The sequence below is a fragment of the Macaca fascicularis genome, chromosome 6 (assembly GCF_037993035.2).
Source record: "Macaca fascicularis isolate 582-1 chromosome 6, T2T-MFA8v1.1".
Taxonomy (NCBI): Eukaryota; Metazoa; Chordata; class Mammalia; order Primates; family Cercopithecidae; genus Macaca; species Macaca fascicularis.
Window position 1 is genome coordinate 99,398,515 of NC_088380.1, and position 22,954 is coordinate 99,421,468.

The window sequence follows — 22,954 nt, forward strand, 5'->3', positions numbered from 1 at the left end:
CCATTTATGTTTAGAGAACAACCTACTAAAATTGTCCAATTTAGTAGGGCCAATTTTTCTAACCAAATACCATGGATTAAAAGCTGAATTTAAGAAGAGAAAGAATCTCAAAAAGTTGTTAAGCAAGGTTAAATCTAGTTTTTCTTTCTCACACAGACTCTGCTTGTGTCTATTTCTTGGATAATTGGCACCTTGTGAAATAAGCACTAATAATAGTTACCTTTTAGTGGATTCCTGGCATTGCTCTCAGCTGAACACAGTAAGTATATTATTACATTTAACCCTCTCAACCACCTTATGGGATCGATATTATTAGCTCATTTCACAGAGGAGAAAGCTGAGGCTTAAAGAGGTGATGTACTTTTGTCCAAAGTAAATAGCTGGTAGGTTGAGGAGTCAGGGTTCCAACACACTCTCTCGGAATCTGTAGCCACCTGCTCTTAGTCACTGCTGTGTATCAGTGTCCCTTGGCACTATATAAAATGATGATTAGGGTAGCGTAATGAGCCTTTTGGACTGCTTGCGAACCATGAACTACTGCATCTTTGAGTTTTAAGGGCTTAGCTTAAGACTAGGGTATATGCATGGAAACCCAAATCATAGGTGTCCTTTATCTGTGGGATCAAAGTTTGTCACTCAGCATCCTGAACATTGTGTGCCTTTAAACAAGGCAAATCTGATACCATAATTTGGACAACAACTTAGCCAAAGCATCATTTCCATATATGGAGGCCAAGTAGTATTAACAAACATTCAAATTCTAATTTTAAAACTCGGACAAACATTTTACAGCTAAAGCCATCCACCCCTTTTTGGCTAAATAACTGAACAAAATTTCCCCTACAAAGGCAAAGTTCAATATTTTTATTTCTGTAAAACTCTGACCCATGTCACGTTTCGTTAGTGCTGCACTATCTGTGAAGTCACCTTGTAACCTAGAAGAGTTAACTTCCTCCCTAACATACTTGGAGAAAGAGTTGGGAATACCGCAGCATTTCATTTCCTCTTGGTCCAACTTGATGATAACTGGTCTCTTTTCAAACTGTGAAGATGAAATCAGGAGAAGAGTGTGAAATATCAGTTTAACAATGGCCACTTCCCACCCCATGAGACAAAGAAGTGAAGGGCTTAGTGATTTGTATGACGATGAGCACTACAGAAAACGCTAAAAGCTTCTAAATCCCAGGGACTTCCTGACCTCAATTGTGAGGGCCAGCCACATTGACATCACAGATCCTTCCTGCAGTCACAATGCTACTAAGTCACCCTTGGGAAGAGGCCCCAGAAACAGCAAGACCTTAGTTAGGATGCACTTACAATTCTTTGGTACTCTGGCTTCCTAAGAAAAAAGAAAAAAAATCACAGAGATTTTTTTTCAAAAATATCAAATCAACAAAAAATAAAGCTGGAAAATCCAAGCATCATGAGTTCAGGTACTTATGGACTACTCGAGGTCTCTAAATTTCTCCTACTTCACTATCTTATATTTCCTTTTACATATAAACAAAATAATGAATCCCAATGAAGAACCTCAGAAGGCTTGGGCCCAACAGGGTAATAACTTAAACAAATTTACAAGAAAAAAAACAACCCCATCAAAAAGTGGGCAAAGGATATGAACAGACACTTCTCAAAAGAAGACATTTATGCAGCCAACAAACATATGAAAAAAAGCTCATCATCACTTGTCATTAGAGAAATGCAAATCAAAACCACAATGAGATACCATCTCATGCCAGTTAGAATAGTGACCATTAAAAAGTTAGGAAACAACAGATGCTGGAGAGGATATGGAGAAATAGGAACACTTTTACACTGTTGGTGGGAGTGTAAATTAGTTTAACCATTGTGGAAGACAGTGAGGTGATTCCTCAAGGATCTAGAACTAGAAATACCATTTGACCCAATGATCCCATTACTGGGTATATACCCAAAGGATTATAAATCATTCTACTATAAAGACACATGCACACATATGTTTATTACAGCACTGTTCACAATAGTAAAGACTTGGAACCAACCCAAATGCCCATCAATGACAGACTGGATAAAGAAAATGTGGCACATATACACCATGGAATACTATGCAGCCATAAAAAAGGATAAGTTCGTGTCCTTTGCAGGGACATGAATGAAGCTGGAAACCATCATTCTCAGCAAACTAACACAGGAACAGAAAACCAAACAGCGCATGTTCTCACTCACAAGTGGGAGTTGAACAATGAGAACACATAGGCACAGGGAGGGGAACATCACACACTGGGGCCTGTTGGGGGTTGGGGGGTTAGGGGAGGGATAGTATTAGGAGAAATACCTAATGTAGATGACGGGTTGATGGGTGCAGCAAACCACCATGGCATGTGTATTCCTACGTAACAAACCTGCATGTTCCGCACATGTATCCCAGAACTTAAAGTATAATTTTAAAAATATATATTCCCGATTATTTTAGAGCCGTCTGATCCTAACAAAGTTTCTAAAAGTCTTATAGAAGTATCTGTAAAGAAATGCCCTTCTAGCTAACTATAGATGTTATAGGGGTATGGGGGAGAATTGGGATAAGTGAGGAAAGGGGAAATGTAAAACAAATTGAAAGCCTCCCTTTAAGCTAAGCTGTATGTACAGAAACTTTCCTCAATTAAAAAAAAAAAAAAAATTAGCCGCACTGCAAGAATTCACTTGCCATAGTTCCTGACCTGATTCAGCATTCTGGTTACCTAGATACAGATGTAAACAAAAGTGCCTCTCCAACTGCGACTGCAGAGGAACAGCCAGATGAACCTGATGGCCCCCTTCCTGGCTCAGCCAATAACCAAGAAAAGAAAGCAAGTACTTTTCAATATTTACATTAAAATTAGAATACTTTGCTCAGCTTTTTTAAAGCTTAGAGTGCTCAGAGAGTTTCAGACATCCTGGAAGAATAGTTTTCCCACATTTCCTGTTTGTTCTGTCTTGGCAAAATGAGTGCTGACAACACAAGCTGAAAAGAAAAATGGCCTCGATTTACAATTTCACTAATTAGACTGATTTTTAATATATGGGGCTAATATTGTTTTAAGTTGATCATGATGTATGTTTTATGATGATTCAAAAGGAACCATGATAAACTAAAGGTGCAGACTTTATCTCTAACATGAAAAACAGTATAGCTAAATAGAATGTTTCCTTCATTAGAACTTGTCATATCTTCTCCGTTAAAAAGAACATTTTTTTAAAGCAGTGTTTTTAGACTTTTTTTTGTACTTCTCTTAACACCTCGTAATTTACATAACAAGAGGCAGATGCAGTCACTTGTTACGTAAACAACTAGCACAATATCAAACATTGATTTTTGGTATGTATTATATTGGCTGTACCACAAACTAGCTGTGGGACTTTGAAATGATTACTTAACCTGTTTCTTCTTCTGTAAAATGGGTGAATTAGGCTTATCATACAAAGTTATTGTGGGTTTGAATGAGTCACCTAAGTAAGTGCTTAGCAAGTAGGAAGGGCTATAGTATGATTATCATCATCATCTACATGATCTTGGGCAAGTCTAGTACTTCTCTGATCCTGAAGCTCCTCACCTATAAAAAATAATCATCTTAATTTCTTTCCATAATAAGGATTTCAGCTACTTAAAGTAACTAATGTCATCCTTATACTAATGTAAAGGTAATGATATCCACTTTATAGGGCATCATGTCAAATAAAAGTATGTCACATACAAGAAAGTATTTCATAGCCCATAAAACCAAAAAGCTATAATATTTTAAAGTATCATTATGAAATGGCTAAAAACTGATAAATTCCCATAGTAGTCATCAAGTTGTTTGTGAGACAATTTTTACGTATAACATCCTAGCTTATAGGAATGAGGATAAAAGAGAACCGACTCTTATGTTCAATTAGCAAAGATATAAAAATTTAAATACTGTCTTAGATACCTAAAAATTACATTTAAAAAATTGCACCAAAAGCCAACATCAATGGCTTTTGTTCTAGGTAGCAAAATTACAAGCAAGAATTTTTATTCTGTATTTTAACTTTTCTATACTTTTCCAAATATTCCTCCATCATTGTGCTTAACATTTGTCACTAAAAAAGTGTGTGTCATAGGTGTGTTTTTAAGAAGATGCTACTTACGGTCTTTCAAATAAGACTCAAAAATTAATAAAATAAAAATAAAACATAGATCTACTTGTTACACTTCAGAAGGAGAAAGGACAAGTTAGTGCTCTTGGACACTGTATTCATCGTACACTTTAATCCTACAAATACTGGGAGAGGACTACTGTTTGCAAACATACAAGGAGGGACCAACGGGTTGCTGAGGAAATGCCAAAAATAGATCCCCCCACAGACCAGAGGGAGCGGTGGAAAGGTGACGAGGAAAGAACTGACAATGAAGTAGGTGAGGTCTCAGGACTCAGTACTGTTTCAGTGGGAAACAGGAGTGAAAACACGCTGCACGCTAGAAGGCACCAGGTCCTCTGGGACTTAGGACAGTTTCCACACTTTCTAGGGGAAGACATGGCTTAACAGCATTAGACCCATTGCAGACCCCATTCAGCAATGCGGGGAGGGTAAAAGCTCTCTCCTGGGGGCTCACGGGCTCCCTCATGAGCAGCCTCGAGCCTGTTCTGCCCGCCCACCACCAACAAGGCTAGGTCAGGAGAGACTTTGTCAGGCTTTCCTTATTAGCATCCTTGATAATGGACTTAACATTTTTTTCTTTAAGTTTTTTAGAGGAGGGAGGTATCCCATTAAGTTTCTTAAAACTTAAGAAGTAGTAATTCCTTGGGCCTTTGAAAAAGGAATGCTTTCTGTATGTGAGTCTTAACATATTCTGCCCACCATTACAGTACACAGTAACATAAAGCAAGAAAAAATATCTTAGGAATATATTTTGTTAAAGTTTTTAGCTGAGGTGGAATACCACTCGTATTCTCCATATTGAATCCAGTTCAGCAATAGGCTGTTAAAATTAGGATAAATCTGTCTTGTTTTTTAAACTTAAAAGAATTTAAGGCATTTTCGAGATATGAAAAACAGTGAGTACATTGGGCATCTTCTTTCCTGTCATAAAAATGCTGCAAATTATCAACTTTCATGAAAATAGAACTTTCTAGTAGTACCACTTTATTGAATTAGAAGTTGCCAGTTAAGTGTACATATGGCCAGCTATACTTAATGTTAATAAATTATGTATATGACTGGGCTCTGGCTATAATAATCTGACATCCAGATACTTAGATAGGCTAGTTTTGTAGTTCGGGGCTTTGTGTTTGAAAATTAGCTGTTTCTCCTCAGAAATCAGCATGTCAGGAATCATTCACTCTGTAAAGACTTCTTTAGTAATTCAGTCAATAATCATTAGATATTTCATTTTTACATTATCTAAGAATAATCTATGGCTTTGACTTTTCCAAAAAAGTTTTCTTGAATGTGATACCTAATCTATGAAATACAGCTCTCTCATAGCTCCACAGAACGTAATTTTGTTTTTAGTCATCAGCAGTACAAAGGGGGCATGTATAAGATTAACTGGGCTGATTATCTGGTCTATGGTATATCTTTTGTTTAAAATTAAAACACTTTAAAGATAAACTGCGTAAAAGTAATCTGCAAAGAAGCAGATGATGTATTCTGAATCTGTAACCTTTGTTTTAGGTAAGATTATCTCCAGCCAAAATGTCAACCAAGAATTCTACAGATCTAGTTGAATATGTTGACAAGTAAGTGTGTAAATTACAACTAGTTTTAACTATTAACTGCATTTATTGTGACAAATCTCACATGCAAGAAAGAAAAAATCCTGTGTTTAATTATTCAGTCAGAGATGAATGTGCCTGAATGAGACCTTAAGCTCTCTGCCTTCAGGAGAGACTAAATCATGTCAGAAAGACAAACCTGATCCTGTTCCTTCCTGATTGACAGAACAAGCAGATTTAACTACCTTTTCTTTAAATGACCTCCATAGGTTCCTGTAGATTTATGTGAAAAGCATTTTTACTTAAGTAAAAATCATTATCAACTCGTAAAATGTCCTGAATATATATTACAGGTTTTCAGAGGTTTGGCCTTAAAACCTATATGGGTATATTTACAGGTAATACTATCAGCAAAGAATAACAACTCAAAAAGTAAAAATCCAGGGACTAAAGGGGTAATTCTCAGCCAAGGAGGGAATATCTCTAGGAGCAGAGATACGCACATTCAAGAAACAGGCAGATGGGGTGTGTTTACAAAGCCCTTCCCGCCTCAGGCAGTTGGAGCAGCATCCAAGCATTATTAGTACTTGATAAATGCTAGGTCATAAGAATCCATGGGGCACGGTAAGGAGGGATGCTTTCAGTCTTTGACAGGACAATTATGGTGACATTCTATTAAAGGTAACAATTCAGATTTCCACATTTGTTCATTGATTCACAATGAGCAGATATCCACTAATTTTACAACAGGGTATTCAATGCTCATTTAAGCTTAACTGAGCAGAAAAGTACCAGAGCTTTTTTTTTCTGATTCTTCTGCTGCTGATGGTGGTGGAAGGAGCACTAAAAGGACACCAGGACACCTCAGGTCTACTCTTGCATCTGCCTCTAATCAGCTATATGACCTTGAGAAAAAGAAAATTTCTTCTCTGGCAATATCTGCCTATGCTATAAAATGGGGTGGGGGTTTCAAGTGATCAGTGATGAGCGCCTGCTACTTCTCAACTCTGCCCACAATTTCTCATCAACATTGTCCTGTGAAATAAAGTAAGCGGTTAAGCTTTAGGAATGTATATTATTTTCCCATGGGATTTAATTTTTAATGTAAAATCAATTCTGCCCGTACATTTCTTTTTTTTTCTTTAACTGACTCTCCTGGGGGTGGGGGAAGTTTTTTTCCGTGGAATCAAATACGTTCTAAGGTCTCTTCCATCCTTACAATTCTTTGATCTTCAAAAACTGGTTGTTACCATTTACTTACTTAGTATCTATTTATTAAGCATGTGCTATGTGCCAGGCACATGCTAGGCGCTTGAAGAGACACCTGTGAACAAGTCAGACAAAGATCCTTCAAATGTGATAAGAATTTGACAAGAAGCTCCTTCAGGGAGCTATCTAATAACGCATTTGGAGCCATTCTAGCAGGAAGCAGAGAAACGAATTATTAGATAGCTGGCTGGGGTAGGCCTCATTAAGAAGTTGACATTTGAGAAAAGACCAGGAAGTGAGGAATTTGGTCATGTGGTCATCTGGGGGAAGAGCAAAGTTTCTAAGGCAAGAACATTCTTATGGTGTAGCAGCAACAGAATGGGGGCAAGGATGGCTGGGGTGAAAAGGAGGGAAATACAAATTGGAACTATGATAGCATCTGGGATCCTATTTGGAAGTCTCTAGAGAGAATGAATCCTGAGTTTCTGCTGTCCATGAGGCAAGTTCCAACTTTCCTGAACAAAAAGGAGGCCAAGGAAATGACGTTTTATACTGAAGAGTTTTCCAGGCTGGGCTATAGCCAATATATATCTCAGGAATTCTCTCAAGAGTACATTTTGTGAAGATGAGGGTCTGGCTGACAACCAAAGAGTGATATTTAAAATCTGGATACATAAAACTTTCAGCAAGTCAAATGGGCAAAATAATAAATGATTAATGACTTCCCCTCATGAGTGGAATATGGAGTTCAGGGTCTGAAAGTATTCATTTTCAAGGTTTTGCTTAGCACCATGGCAGACACTTTATTATTCCGTGATGCATTGCTTTTGTTACTACATGATGAACACAGATATTTCACACTACAATGCATGAGAAAGGAAGACAAAACTCTGTTGATTGAACTTTCTATGGATAGATCATATTAGGTTGGATGGTGCTGCTATCAGCCACAGTGCAGTCTTTTGTTCTTTCTCTTTCTTCTTTTCATGCCTCCCGTCACCTGTGATGGGCAAGGCTCTGCAGAGAGTGGGCACAGTTGCAGGGACTGGGCATTACCCATAGGGACCCCCAGTTAGTAAGGGAAGGGGCTGCCCAAATGATGCTCAGTCCCTCCCAGGAGGCTGTCTGGATTCTTGTCACATTTAAGACCTTCTGCTCAAGCGTGAGAACTCCACTGAGGTCAGGCTGATGCTGATCTCAGTTCTCTAGAGCAGAGAGGGAGCCCCCTTCAACCTCTGGGCCTCTGAGAAGACCCTTAGGACTCCAAGGAGAGATGTGAGCCAGACAGGAAAGGTGACTTGGTGAAAAATTACATGATGTTGGCAGCAAGTTACATATTAAGAAGCAGAGAGAAAGACACACCTTTCTCCTCTGAGAAAAGTACGAATGTAACAGGAAGAGCCATTAATTGGCCCAAGTAAAGCTGCTGTGATGTAGGAGAAAGAGGAGAGGCTAACTGGAATGTTTCCTTGCTGAGTGACTCACAGCCTCCAAGCCTCAGTTTCCTCCTGAGTAGAGACAAATTTTACTTATGCTACAGGGTAGTGATGGAAATGCAATGAAAATGATACATTGACTATAAGCACTAAATAGAAATAAGATAGTGTTATAATAAATTCCTTATATTTCTCCTGGGCTGGGAACTCCCTACCAAAAACTGGGTAGCTTTAAACAATACAAATGTATTACCTCACAATTCTGGAGGTTGGAAGTCCAAAATCAAAGTGCCAGTAGGATTGGTTCCTTCCGAGGGCTCTGAGGGGAATGTGTTCCTTGTCTCCCACCTAGCTTTTGGTGATTTTTGGGAGTCCCTGGTACTCTTTGGCTTATAGATGTGTCACTCCAATCTCTGCCTCCATCTTTACATGGTGTCTCCCTATGTTTCTGTCTTCATACAGCCACCTTCACATACATACATACATACATACATACAGCCATCTTCACATCGACACCAGCCATGCTGGATTAGGGGCCCACTCTACTCCAGTAGGACCTCACCTTAACTATTTATATCTGCAAGACCCAATTTCCAAATAAGGTCACATACTGAGGTATTAAGCTTAAGACTTCACCATTTCTTTTGGGGGGACACAATTCAACCCACAATACCATTTAATAATTATATATAATTGTAAGAACACATATATACAACATTGTACAAGACATGGTTACAAGACATTGCAAAGTATTTCAGGTACACATCCTTTAACTTGATCTCATCAGCCGGGTGGGAGGGTCAGGAGTCCCTCTCTCCACAGCACAGAGAGGGAGCCCTCTTCTGGGCAACCTCAGAGAGGTTGAAGGTAGCTTGTGACAGAGATAGAACTTGAACCCAGGTCCTCTGACTCCAAGTACAGCGTTCTTTCCCCTCGAGAGGAGAAAGGTAATATGGTATCTCAAGAGGGCCACAAATGCTACAGGAACTCCCAACATCATCAAAACAATTTGCCACTGCAGTTTGCATATGCTTTACTTGTAAATATGACCCAGACATCCACCCTGTCCTCACTGACACAGGGACTCTGTTTGGAACCTTTGTCAACCTTGACACCTCCACATAAAGGAAAACCTGTACCAGGCACATCACTCATTTTGCAATCTTACTAAAAATTCTACTGAACATGAGGAGTGTGCCTTATAGAGCGCATCACTTTTCACTGGAAAAGAATCACGACCAGTTTTTTCTCCAGTCTCTTCTGGACCGTGCCACTATATGGAGTTCTCCTTTTTGGGCCCTTTCTGGTGCTCTGTGATGGCCTACCCATGTTGGCCTGGTGTACTTCCTCCTGGACTGAGGCCACCAGAACTCAAATTGCCTGCCTCAGGCCCCAGAGCATTCAGCCCTACCTAAAACTCAGCAGTGGGAGCTTCTCCAGCTACAAACATCCACTTGCCAGGGTGGTTATAAACAAGCAACACAGAAACTATAGAAAATGTTTTTTTCTATTTCATCACTCCCCACATACACACTCATAGATTATTTTTGTGAGGCATCAAAATATTCCCTGAGATTTCACTTTAGATTTTTTTTTTGTAGGACTCTCTGCACTCAGACCATAACTAGTCATACATTAGATCTCATAAAAATGTAGAAATCTTTCTTCAGTATGCCTTTTTGTGTTCTAGAAAAAGGTTAAATTCTCAAGTTTGATTCTCTGAGTATTACAGGTTGCCAAAATGGTTATCAGAATCTCCTCAGTAAATTTAGGACTCTATTCACAAGAACAGAACAGGCAGGGAAGTGAGAGGCTCCATGTACCGGCCGATCTGCCAGCTACAGCACAGCTGGTGTAAGTCACACCGAATTACAGAAAAATAGAACTCAGAGTTTGTGGAAAATCTGTTCGGATTCAGTTGTCAGCTACAGAATCAATGATCTATGTGAAGCCCAAATATCTCTCTGAAAAGGCCCCCTAGGAATTTTTCCTCTTGTGGCTGGTGACTCCATCTGCACTCGTCTGGAATATTCAGTTATTTCTTTCCTTTCATAGTTAAATTTAGATCTAGGTTCCACTGACATACATAACATACTAAGAAAGCAGTGAGGTTCTTAAGTTTACATCTTACTACTAGGGAAAGCCCTCAGTTTGTATCCCTTAGGAATACCTAATGATTTGAATAATGGCCTCGTCAGGAATCGCTCTTAGAAAATTGAGACATGCTCATGCGTTTGTTCTTCCATGGTTGATTTAGAAAGGTCAATTGGAAAACAATATTCTCTGTCCTTGTGGCAATGCAAATAGGGAAAAAATATAAGCTGTCTGTTATCTTGCAGGAACCATGTAAATAAAACCAAACAGAGCCATGATTTGGGGCTTCATTAAACCTTAAGAATTAGCAATAATAATAAGACTGCAGTTAATAGTAAATCCCAGGCCTGAAAAGAAATTTCAAAAAGGAAAGCTCTCCATTTAGACATAAAATAAAATTTTAAAATAAACTTTAAAAATTAAGAAAACGAAATAACTACAGTCCAGCATTTGCATCCCACTTAATGTCTCCATGGTTGCAGACAAATAGCTTTGCATAGCAGTAGGTGATACTCTCCTAAAAGGCTTCCTTCAATGGGCCAAATAGCCACAGCATTGAAATCAGACCTGACAGACAGGACCACAGACCTGCTGGCTTGGGTCTGCCCCCTCATTGCTCTTTCTGGACATAATCTTGACATTAGCCAACAGCACCTCACCCCCAAGAGTGAGGCACTGGGACCCTCCTAACCCCAGACATATAGCTGTATGGCATTGGTTTCACCACCCTCCCTACTGCATGATTCTCACTTATTATCTCAGAACTTACAACCACACAGCAAAACAGGCCTTGTTGACCCTGTTTACAGATGAAGCAATTAGAACACTTGGTAGGTAAGTGGTGGAGCCTGTATTCTACCCTCAGTCTACCTTGCTTTCCAACCTGCCAAGCTGCTTCTGGATGTCTGCAGAACTTGAGAGCTCATATTCCATAGTTCACTACTTTAGCACTTCATTATATATCCTGCCTTATATTATTTGCTGATTCACATGACCAATCCTAAACAAATGAGTGGTGTTTAGTCTTTAGGATACATTAGAATGACCTATGCACTTGCTTAAAATGCATATTCTTACTCTCCCTGCCTACCCTAAAATTATGATTCAGTAGGTCTGTGTTGGAGTGGAGTAATCTATATTTTAACAACTTCCCTCCCTCACTCTCCCCTGTGATACCAATTGAAGTATGAGAAATCAGAATTAATCTAAGTTCCTTGAGGAACAGAGCAATTATATTTAAATATGTAGTATTACAGGCATGGACTAGAGTAAACATGTGTATGGACTAGAGTAAATATCGTATGTGAACTAGAGTAAATATTTAGTAAGTACTTAATGTATCTTTATTTGAAATGACACTTTTATTGGTAAGTGACTAGATACACACACAATACTTTCAGCTGCACATAATAGAAGCACTAGCCAAAAATAGTTTAAATGTAGGAATACTGCTTAGCTCATATAACAAAAAAAAAAAATCCAGAGTTTGGTAAATTTAGTAGCTTCAGAACATCATTAAGCAGCCAGGTGTTTTTTTATCCTTTCTCTCTACGATTTCCTTTTTCCTCATGATCACAAGACGGCTTTGGTAGTTCCAAGCATCTTGCACAGACAGGACAACATTCAGCAAAGAAGAGGGAAGTTTCTTCTTGTGTATTCCTTCTTGAAGGCAAAGACACTTTACCCAGAAGCCACGTAGCAGGTTTCTCTTTGCATCTCATGGGCCAGAATTGCTTCGCATGCTCTTACCATGATCAATTGCATCTCAACCCAGAAGAATGGAATCCTTGTGATTAGTTTGCCCCCCAGAAGGCTATGGGGGACAGGAAGGATGAATCAAGTCAGGCAGAAGTGGGGGTGGCTGGTGGGAGGGTAACCAATGGTGTCTGCCATACTGAAAACATCTAGGAGAAAACAATTTCTAAATTTGGGGAGAAATGAAGCATAATTTATAAGTGTCTGTACAGGACTGAAAACCAGGAGATCAAATACCTTTGCTGGCAAATCTGGGCTATAGATTGTCTAGAGGCCACAAAGCAACACTGGCTCAAAGAAAATAATGAGCAAATCTGCAGTCCACCGCGAGGCTATGTGTCACCTTCAGCAGAGCCTGGCATCTTCTTCCCTTCTGCCTCTGACTCATACATCCAATCCAGGGTAGCACTGTCAGCATGGTGGGGGTTTTAGGGGAATGGATTTTATATATGGTAGGTACCATTTGGTGATTTTCCAAAAGAACATTTTTGAACCAAATGAGTGGTAAATGCAATCTGACTCACAAAACCCCTTGGCAAAGTCTTCGTTGCACCTCAGATTTACAGGTGATAGAAAAGAAGAATCTCTCTGAGTGTGCAAGTGTGTATGCATGTGTTAAAAAAACAACTACCATGTTAATGAAATATTCAATTTGAAAAAAAAGAAAAGAAGAATCTCACCCATGCTGAGACTATTTTATATTGCTCAAGAGAGTAAACTATGTCTTGAGGCTCCAACGAACTGTGACTTTATGGAGCCATTTTGTTTTGTTTTGTTTTTTTTGTCCAGTTTTTCAACGACTGAGTCTTAAGGGAACAGTCCAGGTAGAGAAATCAGTCCGTCAATCAACAAATATTTATTGACTGCCTCCTATGTGCCATGCATTCTTCTCAATGTTAGGGGACTGTGCAGAACACATAGAAAAGTGCCTCACTTAGGGAGCTCTCATTCTAGTGATGGAGGATAGACAATAAACAGAAACAAGTAAATAAGATAATTTTAGGTAATGACAAATGCTTTGGAGAAGATAAAATGGGGTATTATGAGAGAAGGCCTATGTGGTTGAATGAGATAAACGGAGGGAAGAATGGGAGGAGATGAGGTTAGAAAGGAGAGATAGGATTTTATTCTGAAAGAATGGATAAGCTATAGGAAGGTTTTAAGTAGTCAAGGGCTACCATTTACACTTTAGAAAGACCACTCTAGCTGCCGTATGGAGGATGTGCTATTTGTTAGGAGGAAAAGTGGAAAAGATAATGGTAGCCAGGATCAAGAAAGGAAGAAAGAACTAAACAAACTGTGGGTTTGGAGTCTAAGAATACTTCTGGGTGTTATTTATGCAGCTACCCTATGAGGGCACATGAGTAGCATTAAGGTCCCCTGCTTATTGTTGGAATGATGAGAAAATGTGGGAGTTAATGTTAACATTTGATTTTGGAATCCATAACTTTCAAATTGTGACCCTGACATCTCCAACTTGTGGACCATTCCTTGTTCTGCCTTGTAAATTTCCTCAGTCTGGTCTTCCAAATCACTAATTCATTCCTTAGCTATTTTTTCTGTTATATTTATCCTACCTTTTATTTTTTATTTCAATTATATTTTCCATACCTAATGGTTCTACTTGTTTACTTTTACGTTTTCTAGTTTTTCTTATTTTACTAATACCTTCTATTGTCTTCTCTCTTAATATGTTTATTAGCCTTTTAAAAATTTATTGTGTACATTTTAATATCTCTCTTCTGTGGGAATCTGTAATCTAGTAGGTTGTTAATTTGTAGGTTAATTACTTTTAAAAAGGCTGTGCTCCTCAAAAGTCCTATTAATTTGGCCTTTGAACTCACTTCCCCTGGGCATTTCAGCCAGATCCTGGTCTCCAGTGGAGCCTTGTCAGCTCCAGTGAGTCCAGGGGTGGGGTGTGGATGAGCCCCAGGCACCAGAAAACCACTCACTATTCCACAAAATAACTTCTCCTGCCAGGTCTTCACCTTTTGCTCCCAGGAAGAAGCAGGTTTAGGAAGGCAGTTGCTTTCCCACCCTGGGGACATTTAGAAGTGGAGCAAGGTGGCAGCAACTCCCCAGAGTCAATTGTTCCCCAAGTCTGTTGTTATTGTTACTGCTCCAACTCCTTACCAACACAGTCTCTCTGCCCTGCCTAATCTTTCTTTAGAGGACACCTGGAACAGTTTGACATTTCACATGAGTCAGAGCAACTGGTCCCAAGGCAACAGAGAAGAAGAGCAGACTTACTTTGTTCCCTTTCCCCATTTTATCTTCCCACAGCCCTCCCAAGCTGTCCCTTGTGCCAGGCCAACGCAGCCATCTGACTCAGGTTGGGTTACCCAGGGAACAGACTCTGAGATGGAGACTGGTGAATAGAAGGCTTATTATAGAGCACACTGGGATCAACACCTGTGGAAGGGGAGGGAAAGGAATGGAACTGAACAGAAGGAATAGTTTAACTATACAAAGTGAGTTGAGCCAACTAATTTCAATTAGTTATATATGGATTTTATATACATTAGGTACCATGGCTCCAATACTTGAACCAAAGAAGACTACAGCCAACTTCACAGGAAGCTCTGGAGCTGGGACAGCCCTTCAAAGTTGTCCAGAGTTAGACCAGGCATGTCAGGCCTTTATACCCATACACTGTCCAATCACTGAATGAAGCTGCCCCAGAAAGTGGGCATGACCTTGACAAGGCAGTTCTCAGAGAAAGCTAACAGCTGAGGTCTGCCAGCTGGCAGCACTCCCAACAGCTGGGGGGTATAAGTCCTTCCTTCCTGAACAGGGAGCTGGGGGGCACATCGTGGCATCCACAGCACCACCCACACATGCACCAGTTTAAAATAGCCCCCACTACCCCAGGGGTTTTTCACCTTCTCCAAGTCCTTCAGGATTTTGTGAGGGAGAGAGGATGGGAAGCCACATTAATTCAACCTTTTTGTCAAAATCATAGTCAGCCCAGGAGTTTTTTAACCTCTGAATAACTGTGTAACTCATTTCCTTTCTTTCTGAACTTTGTCTGACATGAGCTGTCATATCCCTCTGGAGTCGATTTACTTTAGCTCCCATATTCTCGCTAGCCCTCAGTTCTGTATTGCTTGCTCAAAGCTTTATTTTCCCAGGAGGCTGAAGCTGAGTGAGTCTTCTGAAGACTCAGCCAGAGCTGAGCAGAGGTGTGCTGGCTCTGGACACCTCTAGGCAGGGGGGATGGCGATATTTTCCATGGGGCCAAAATCTGCTCTGTAAGTCCCACAGAACCCCCCATCATTTCTCAGGTCCCAGGCCCCCACCCCACCAGACAGTTGCAGTATGTGGGATGGGGTAGGAGCCAAGGCGAGCAGTGATGGTGCAACTCTTCCTTTTGAAAGCTACCTAAGTGATTTCAAAAATGCCTGTTCTCTTTTATACACACACACACACACACACACACACAGCTGCCAGCTCAGGCAATCTCATTTTCTTCACCCAAGTCTTTAACTACCATTTACTTCTCTGGTAACATCCAAATCTCTATCTTCAGACACATTTCAGACTGTTCAAGGGGCATCTCCATATAGATGCCATATACAAAATCTCAAATTTGTTTTCTTCCCCCTAAACCTAACTGTTTTTTGTTTGAATTTTCAGTCTTGATGAAAAGTGACATCATACATTAAGCTCAAATCCAAAACATCAGAATCTCTCCCGCTTTCAGGCTCATTTCCAATCCATCTCAAAGTTCTACAGCTTCTAGGTTTATAATATCTGTAGCATCTATCCTCCTTCTTTCTGTCCAAGATCACCATCTGAGTCTCAGACCTTCCTCATTTTTTCATGTAGATTACTGTCCATATTAGTTATCTATTGCTGTGTAGCAAAGTATCCCAAAACTCAGCGGCATAAAACAGCAAATATTTACCTCACAGTTTCTCAGGATCAGGAATTCTAGGATGGTTCACTTATATAGCTCTTGATAGGACACCCCAGACCCTTGCTGGCTATTGTCAGGAGTTTTCAGTTCCTCATCATGTGGACCTCTCCCTGGGGCTATTCAATATGGCAGTTGGCTTCCCCCAAAATGCCTGAAGGTAGAGAGAGAGAGAGGAGGGAAGTGGGGAGGGAGAGAGAGAAAGAGAGAGAGGTATCTGATTATCATAGGGTGAGGAGCAAACCACACATATTGAAAGGCACAACAAAACTAGCTTGCTTCTTCAAGAAGCTGATCTGTGAAGGGAAGGAGTAATAGATTAATGCCAAGAGAGGTAATCAGGATTTTTAAGTTTCTTTGCTCGTACGTGCGTACATGAAAGAGCCCTGGCCTTTGTCTTTTCCCATTTCTAATTTACTTTGTTTACTTTTCGTTGAACTTCTGACTCTTTTGCTCATCTTTGCCTTTAATCTGTGATTTCTTCCATCTATTGGTAGGCAACCCTCTCCTCAGCATAGAATTATCAGGTATTACATTTATATGGATCCAGAAATCATCCAACTTGGTTTGTTCGAATAGTGGGTAAATTGAGGAGGAAGCACATTCCAGGGGTGATTTGGAGGCAAAGTTTGAAGGGGACCTCTTCTCCGCATGTTACGTAGTATGAACTCCAGACTGCTTAGCTTGAATACTGGTCCGCCATTGTGAGCTGAATAAAGTCGGACAAGTTATTCAATCTTTCTAAGCCTCAGTTTCATTATCGTTAAAAATGGGGTAATATTAATAGATCCTTCATGGTGTTATCATGAAGATTCAATAGATGAATAATTTAAAGTGCTAGCCACAAGGTCTGGCTTATATTAAATGCTCAAAGATATTAGCTGTAACTATTTATAAAATGCAGGAGTAGTGTATGGACATGGTGGTAACGCTTTTGACTGCTCAGTGGTGTTTTCCTCCCGCTTTCTGATTCTCAGGTTCTAGAATTATCCCAAACAGTAGCCACTGGCCACATGTGCCTGTAGAGCACTTGAAATGTGGCTAGTCCAAATTGAGGAGTTGTGCCCTAAGTGTAAAATACACACTGGACTTCAAAGACTTATTTTTAAAAAGAATGTAAAATATTCCATTAAAAAGTTCACATTGATTACACGTTACAGTGACATTTTAGATATAATAGGTTAAATAAAATATATCATTAAAAATTAATGTCATCAGTTTTTTGTTTTGTTTTATTTTGTTTTTTGAGATGGAGCTCTGCTCTGTCGCCCAGGCTGGAGTACAGTACCTCAATCTCGGCTCACCGCAGCCTCCACCTCGCAGGTTCAAGTGATTCTTGTGCCTCTGCCTCCTGAGTGGCTGGGACTACAGGCGTGCGCCACCATGTCCAGCTAACTTTTGTATTTTTTAGTAGAGAGGGGGTTTCACCATGTTGGCCAGGCTGGTCTCGAATTCCTGACCTCAAGTAATCTGCCCACCTCAGCCTCCCAAAGTGCTGGGATTACAGGTGTGAGCCACCATGCCTGGCCTGTCATCAGGTTTTTAAAAATTGTTCTTAATGTGGCTATTAGAAAGCTTAAAATTGTCTATAAGGTTTACATTATATTTCTTTTGAGCAGTTTTATAAAGATGAAATTACAGAGCTACTAAATTAAAAAGAAGTAATATTTCTATATTTTCTTTATCTGCATAGCATGAGTCCCTCTTCTTCCTTTATGAGCCAACCAGTTTCTGCTGACCTTCACTGGGCAGTTGAAACCTTGCTGTCTGCACACACTGATCCTTGTGAGCAACCATCCATCACTGGGGTAATAATAATGATATCTGTGGCCAACATTTAGCCAGCTTCTGGCACAGCCCAAAAAAATTTAGCTGCAGATTAATCCTAAGACAGCAAACAACCAACAGGGAAGACACAAACTTCTTATTTTTTAAATTCTTTTGGCAGAGATACTTGATATCAAATTAGAGGTAAAAAGGAAGAAAATTGCATATGGCAAATACTACCAGTAGTCAATCCAGGAGACATTTTCTCCTTCCTCTTTGCTAATAAAAGTCCCAGTTTTTTTAAGGCTGCAATGTACCCAGTTCAAAAAAACAAAACAAAAGAAGGTGTAAGAGGTGGCTATATGACATGGCTTCAGTCAGTGAAATACAGACAAAAGTGTTATGGTGAGTCTTTTCGAAAGTCTGTCTTGATTTAAAAAAGGACGGGTGTTGATAAACTCAACAGATGCACACATTTTATTTTATTTTTTGCCTTCTGTCTTTTCTATCTGGAATGGGGACACAACACTTCAAGGTGGAACAACAACCTTGAGACCTGAGGGTAAAGGTCACACACTATGAGTGGGCAAGGAAGCCAGAAGGAGCTGGGTACCTGATGACTTCCTCGGTCAGCTGCTCTACCTCTCCACTTCTTGTTACATGAGCCAAATAAATCCTACTTACTTAAGTCACTCTCTTTGGTTTTTCAAAAACACAGCTAAACACAACCCCAGCTGAAACTTGCAGTCCAGAAAATGCTAATGTTCACAATCTAGCCCTAAAATCTGCTGTCCTGAGGACATTTTCGCTTCCAAGAAAATTTGTCACTATTGGCCTAAAGCAAATAGTTATTTTGGCTCATGCAATGGGAATAAGCATGAATTATTTGACCTTGGCTTTTTATGATCTAGCATATATAATAGTCGTTTTAAAAATATATATACTATATATCTATACATCTACATAAGTATATAGATACAAATATATATTTCCAAGAGGGCAGGGGCTTTATCTGTCTTATTCATCATTTTGTTCCCAGGCCCTAACAAAGGCCAAATCCCCTTTTCCTTAAGGCTGACTTCTCTTTACAGTGACATTCACAACATAATTTGCTACCATTCAGAGGTGACAACATGGAAAACATCCTAGGCTAGGTTACAGGTGACTAGAGGTAATCCTGGCCCTACTAAATAAATAGTTCTGGGACATTGAAATATTTCTTCAAATAAAAACTCGTGCAGAAATTCAGTGTACTAAGCAGGTAAGATTAAAGAGAGAAAACGCACCGCCCCTTCTGCTGGGTGATAGGATAATAAGAAATCCCCAAGAAATTTAATAGCACTAAAGACAAATTTAAAGTAAACTTCTAACTCAGTTACATAGATTTGAAGGAAGGTTGTCATGTTCATGTATTAAAAATGTGACTTGGTGTAGGGTCAGAAATCAGTACACATAAGGGCTTTGGAAATAACCTGTATTTGGGGACTATATAACCAAGTGTTTTAGTGCATGGGCTTTGGATGACCGAGGACCAGTTAATTACTCCATTAATGGGTTTGGCAATCCCAAAAAACACAATCCTGAATGTCATAATACCAAGTGTGGACATCCCAAAAAGATCAAAATCCCCACAATATAATTCTGGAAAAACTAATTTAAAAGACATTTCTTCACATTTATAAAAGGAGATTTATTTTAGAAGCATATGAAAACATGACAGAGCATTTCACAGGCCACCTTACATAATAAAATAGGCAATAGTACCATGCATTTTTAGAAGCATAAACATATACTAACAACAGTCATATGGGTATAATGTTATAAGTGGATGAACCATATTCATAAAAAAAATGTCAAAATTCAAAATGTATAAATGCATAATACTATGGATGGTAGTTTTGTGCAACCCAGCTTTATAACTGTAGTCATCTGAAACACCATGACAGATAACCTAAGTCTTTTGATAAGATTGATCCAAAACTTCAATGAGTCACTATGGCATATGCAATTGCACAGAGAGCTGAGATCTTGAGAAATTTTATCTTTCACAAATGCAGTTGTACAAAAAAGGACATCTCTTCATTTATTGGGGAAGTTTAAACATCTTTACATACACGATGCTTACACACGAAGTCAATGTTGTGATAATGCACTTTTGTGGAGAAATTTATAAAATATGCATAAAACAAATTAGAACTTTCTGCAAGTCTTTATACAATTTGTACTCCAGTATTGCAAATGATGTGAAGATGAAATACATATTATAGCAAATTGTGAAGAGTAATAATAACAATGCTGACAATTTAAGATAGTGGGAAAAAACTAGAAAGAAAATTCAACATTTGAAAAAGTATATTACAGGGCTACATTATGGGCAATTGCATGGAGGTAGTCCATTAGAGCTGGCCAACTTTCACAATCATATTTTGAAGTCTTGCATGGCAATGAATTGCTGCTTTTTTTTTTTTCTTTTAAGACATGGCTCTCCTCAGAGAACATGTTCACGTTTCATTGATTTTCCACATAGCACTGCTCTTTTTTAAATTCTGTGATTCAACATACACCAACATGAGCACTCCCTATTAAATATTTCCATCTTTGCATAATTTTTCTGTGCTGTTTTTGTTATACAGAAATTCATTCCACATGCACTCATATGCAGAAGCAATACTGATAATCAAATAGTCACACTATTGTGTGTCTTCTTATCTTACTGTGTGCATAATTATATTTGAAACAGTTGGCAACTTTGCTGGCTTCTCTTCAGGCAAATGTGACTTTAATTCATTAAAATTTCCTAAAATGTCATTAGCTGGGAGGAATGCCACTGCAAACAAATGAAATATTTTTAAACCATACGGGGTGGTCAATCCACTTGTCTGAATTTTTCACCAAATGCATTGGGCTGAATGACAAAAACAAATTTTATTGATGACACCTTGAGATTCACTTTTAGAAGCCTTGATGGGACTTAATTCCAAATCTGTCATGGTTTGGGGATTCTACTAAAATCCATTTTCTTCTGCAAAGTCCACCAAATCTTCAAATAAATGTTTATAAAGTACTTCACTTTTTCCAGTCATTAATATATAAAGAAGCAGGTAAGTTCAAGAATGTTTGGATCCAGCTGGGGCATGATGGCATATAGTTGATAAGAAAGATGGGGATGATTTTGAAAGTGCCGTTCCAGCCACAGTGAAGCATGCACTAGTTTGTCTATGTTAGATTTAGTGGCAAACTTAGGAAGTCTATCTTCTTTGACAGTCAAATCCCTAACTAAGAATATTTCATCATTCAATGAGTTTCAGAACACTGGAGGAACCTCTGTATCAGCAAGCGTCTTTGGTTCAGAATGCTGCTCAGTTTGTGGAATTCTTTTTATTCTCTGATGAAGAGTGTTTTTTGAAGGCAAGCATGGCACTATGTGTGAAGGGGCAGAAGTCATACATGATTGAATCATTTGGCAGGGGACATTTGTTATATTTTTCACCTGTTTTTACTTCTATGATTTTCAAAACATTCAAAACATTGAGGATATATCTTTCTCGTGTAGTGCACTCAGACTCACACACTAATCTCCTTTGGAAACACCCTCACAGATACACTGCTTCACCAGGTTCTAGGTACCCCTTAATCCAGTCAAGAGATTTTAAACTTTAGGAATTTCAATGTTTGGGATTATGTCTTTTGGGTTTATGATTGGTATCATTCATGAACTATTTTCCCTATGTATGAAATTAGAATAATTCTGTTAGACAATATGAAAATGCACAATGGGAATCTCTAAGGGAGAGACATCATATGCGAGGTTTTCTAAGTATATTTGATCATAGAATTCTTTTGTGGTGGCCTATCCTCCTGACTGCTATTCCAGGACTCACACCTTGGAAAACTCTCTAACACAGTCACTTTTGTATCTTTATAGTTATAAAAACTTAATTTTTTTCTACATTAAAGTAGAATTTTAATGAGGGGTATATAAAGGCATCAGTCTTGGAAGAAGGCTTCTAATATCTTCTTTCATGAATCCCCCTACCCACTCCTAACTATCACCAATTGGCTTGAAGCATGAAAAAGTGGATCCACTTCTTAGATGAGACCTTCACCAAACTCTTACCATGACAGGTGCTTAAAATCCTATCAAACTTCTCACAGGGTGAAAAATAAAGGATCAGAAGTGAAGATTCTAGTTCTGGTTCCTGGCTCCTCCAGCTCATTCTTGTAACGCCCCTTTTGTGTTTCCTTTTCCTTTTTCTGATCAGGAGTCATCCTTTTCTCCCCATCATTCCAAACACCCAGAGAAGTCAGCTAGAAGACAGACTGAATAACCAGGAGCGTACCATAGCTTTCCTCCTTGAACAAGCCTTCCGCATCAAGGAGGATATCTCTGCTTGTCTGCAGGGGACCCATGGCTTTCGAAAAGAGGAATCACTTGCCAGGAAGTTACTGGAAAGCCACATCCAGACCATCACCAGCATCGTCAAAAAACTCAGCCAAAACATTGAGGTAGTTCTTTTTTTTTTTTTTTTTTTTTAAATTTTGTTTTGTTTTTGTTTTGTATTTTGGCAGCATTGCTTGATAAAGATTATCAACCATCAGTGTCATTTTTCAAGTACAGAAATATATCACTATTCCTTAAGTTCAGATGATTACATTTTAGTGGTCTAAGAGGGAAACAGTGCAATTTTTCAGCTGCTCATTTATGCCAAAAAGGAGAAGGAATTTCGATTCAAACAATATTTACTGTGTATTTATTTTGTAATAATAAAGACATTATGTCAGACATTGTGCTAAAATGCTTATGTTAGCTTAAATCTCCAAGACTCTATTAATGCAATAATTTCAAATAGAGATTTTCATAATGCACATCGGTAATGCTCCATTGTATAGCCATTGCAATCTGATGCCAGCAATTTCTCTGGCCCCATCTTCTACTCTTCTTTCCTTCACTCTGGCCACACTGGCCTCCCAGCTGTTCCTAGGACATTCCAAACACTTGTTAGCCTTGGGGCCTTTGCACTCATAATTCACTCTGGCTGGATCATCTTCCCTTGGATATTTCTATGCAATGTTCTTCATTC

General features: G+C 39.0%; 1 protein-coding gene across 1 annotated transcript in view; it reads left to right on the plus strand.

Annotated features, from left to right (window-relative positions):
• The first annotated feature begins 1,283 nt into the window (after positions 1-1,283).
• Positions 1,284-22,954, plus strand: part of FAM81B (family with sequence similarity 81 member B) — a 51,423-nt gene continuing 29,752 nt past the window's right edge. Inside the window, exons 1-4 of the mRNA XM_065546498.2 lie at positions 1,284-1,433; positions 2,722-2,825; positions 5,656-5,720; positions 22,136-22,379. Coding sequence (XP_065402570.1) covers positions 1,424-1,433; positions 2,722-2,825; positions 5,656-5,720; positions 22,136-22,379 — 423 coding nt within the window. The 5' untranslated portion in view covers positions 1,284-1,423. The remainder of the gene's footprint in view (positions 1,434-2,721; positions 2,826-5,655; positions 5,721-22,135; positions 22,380-22,954) is intronic.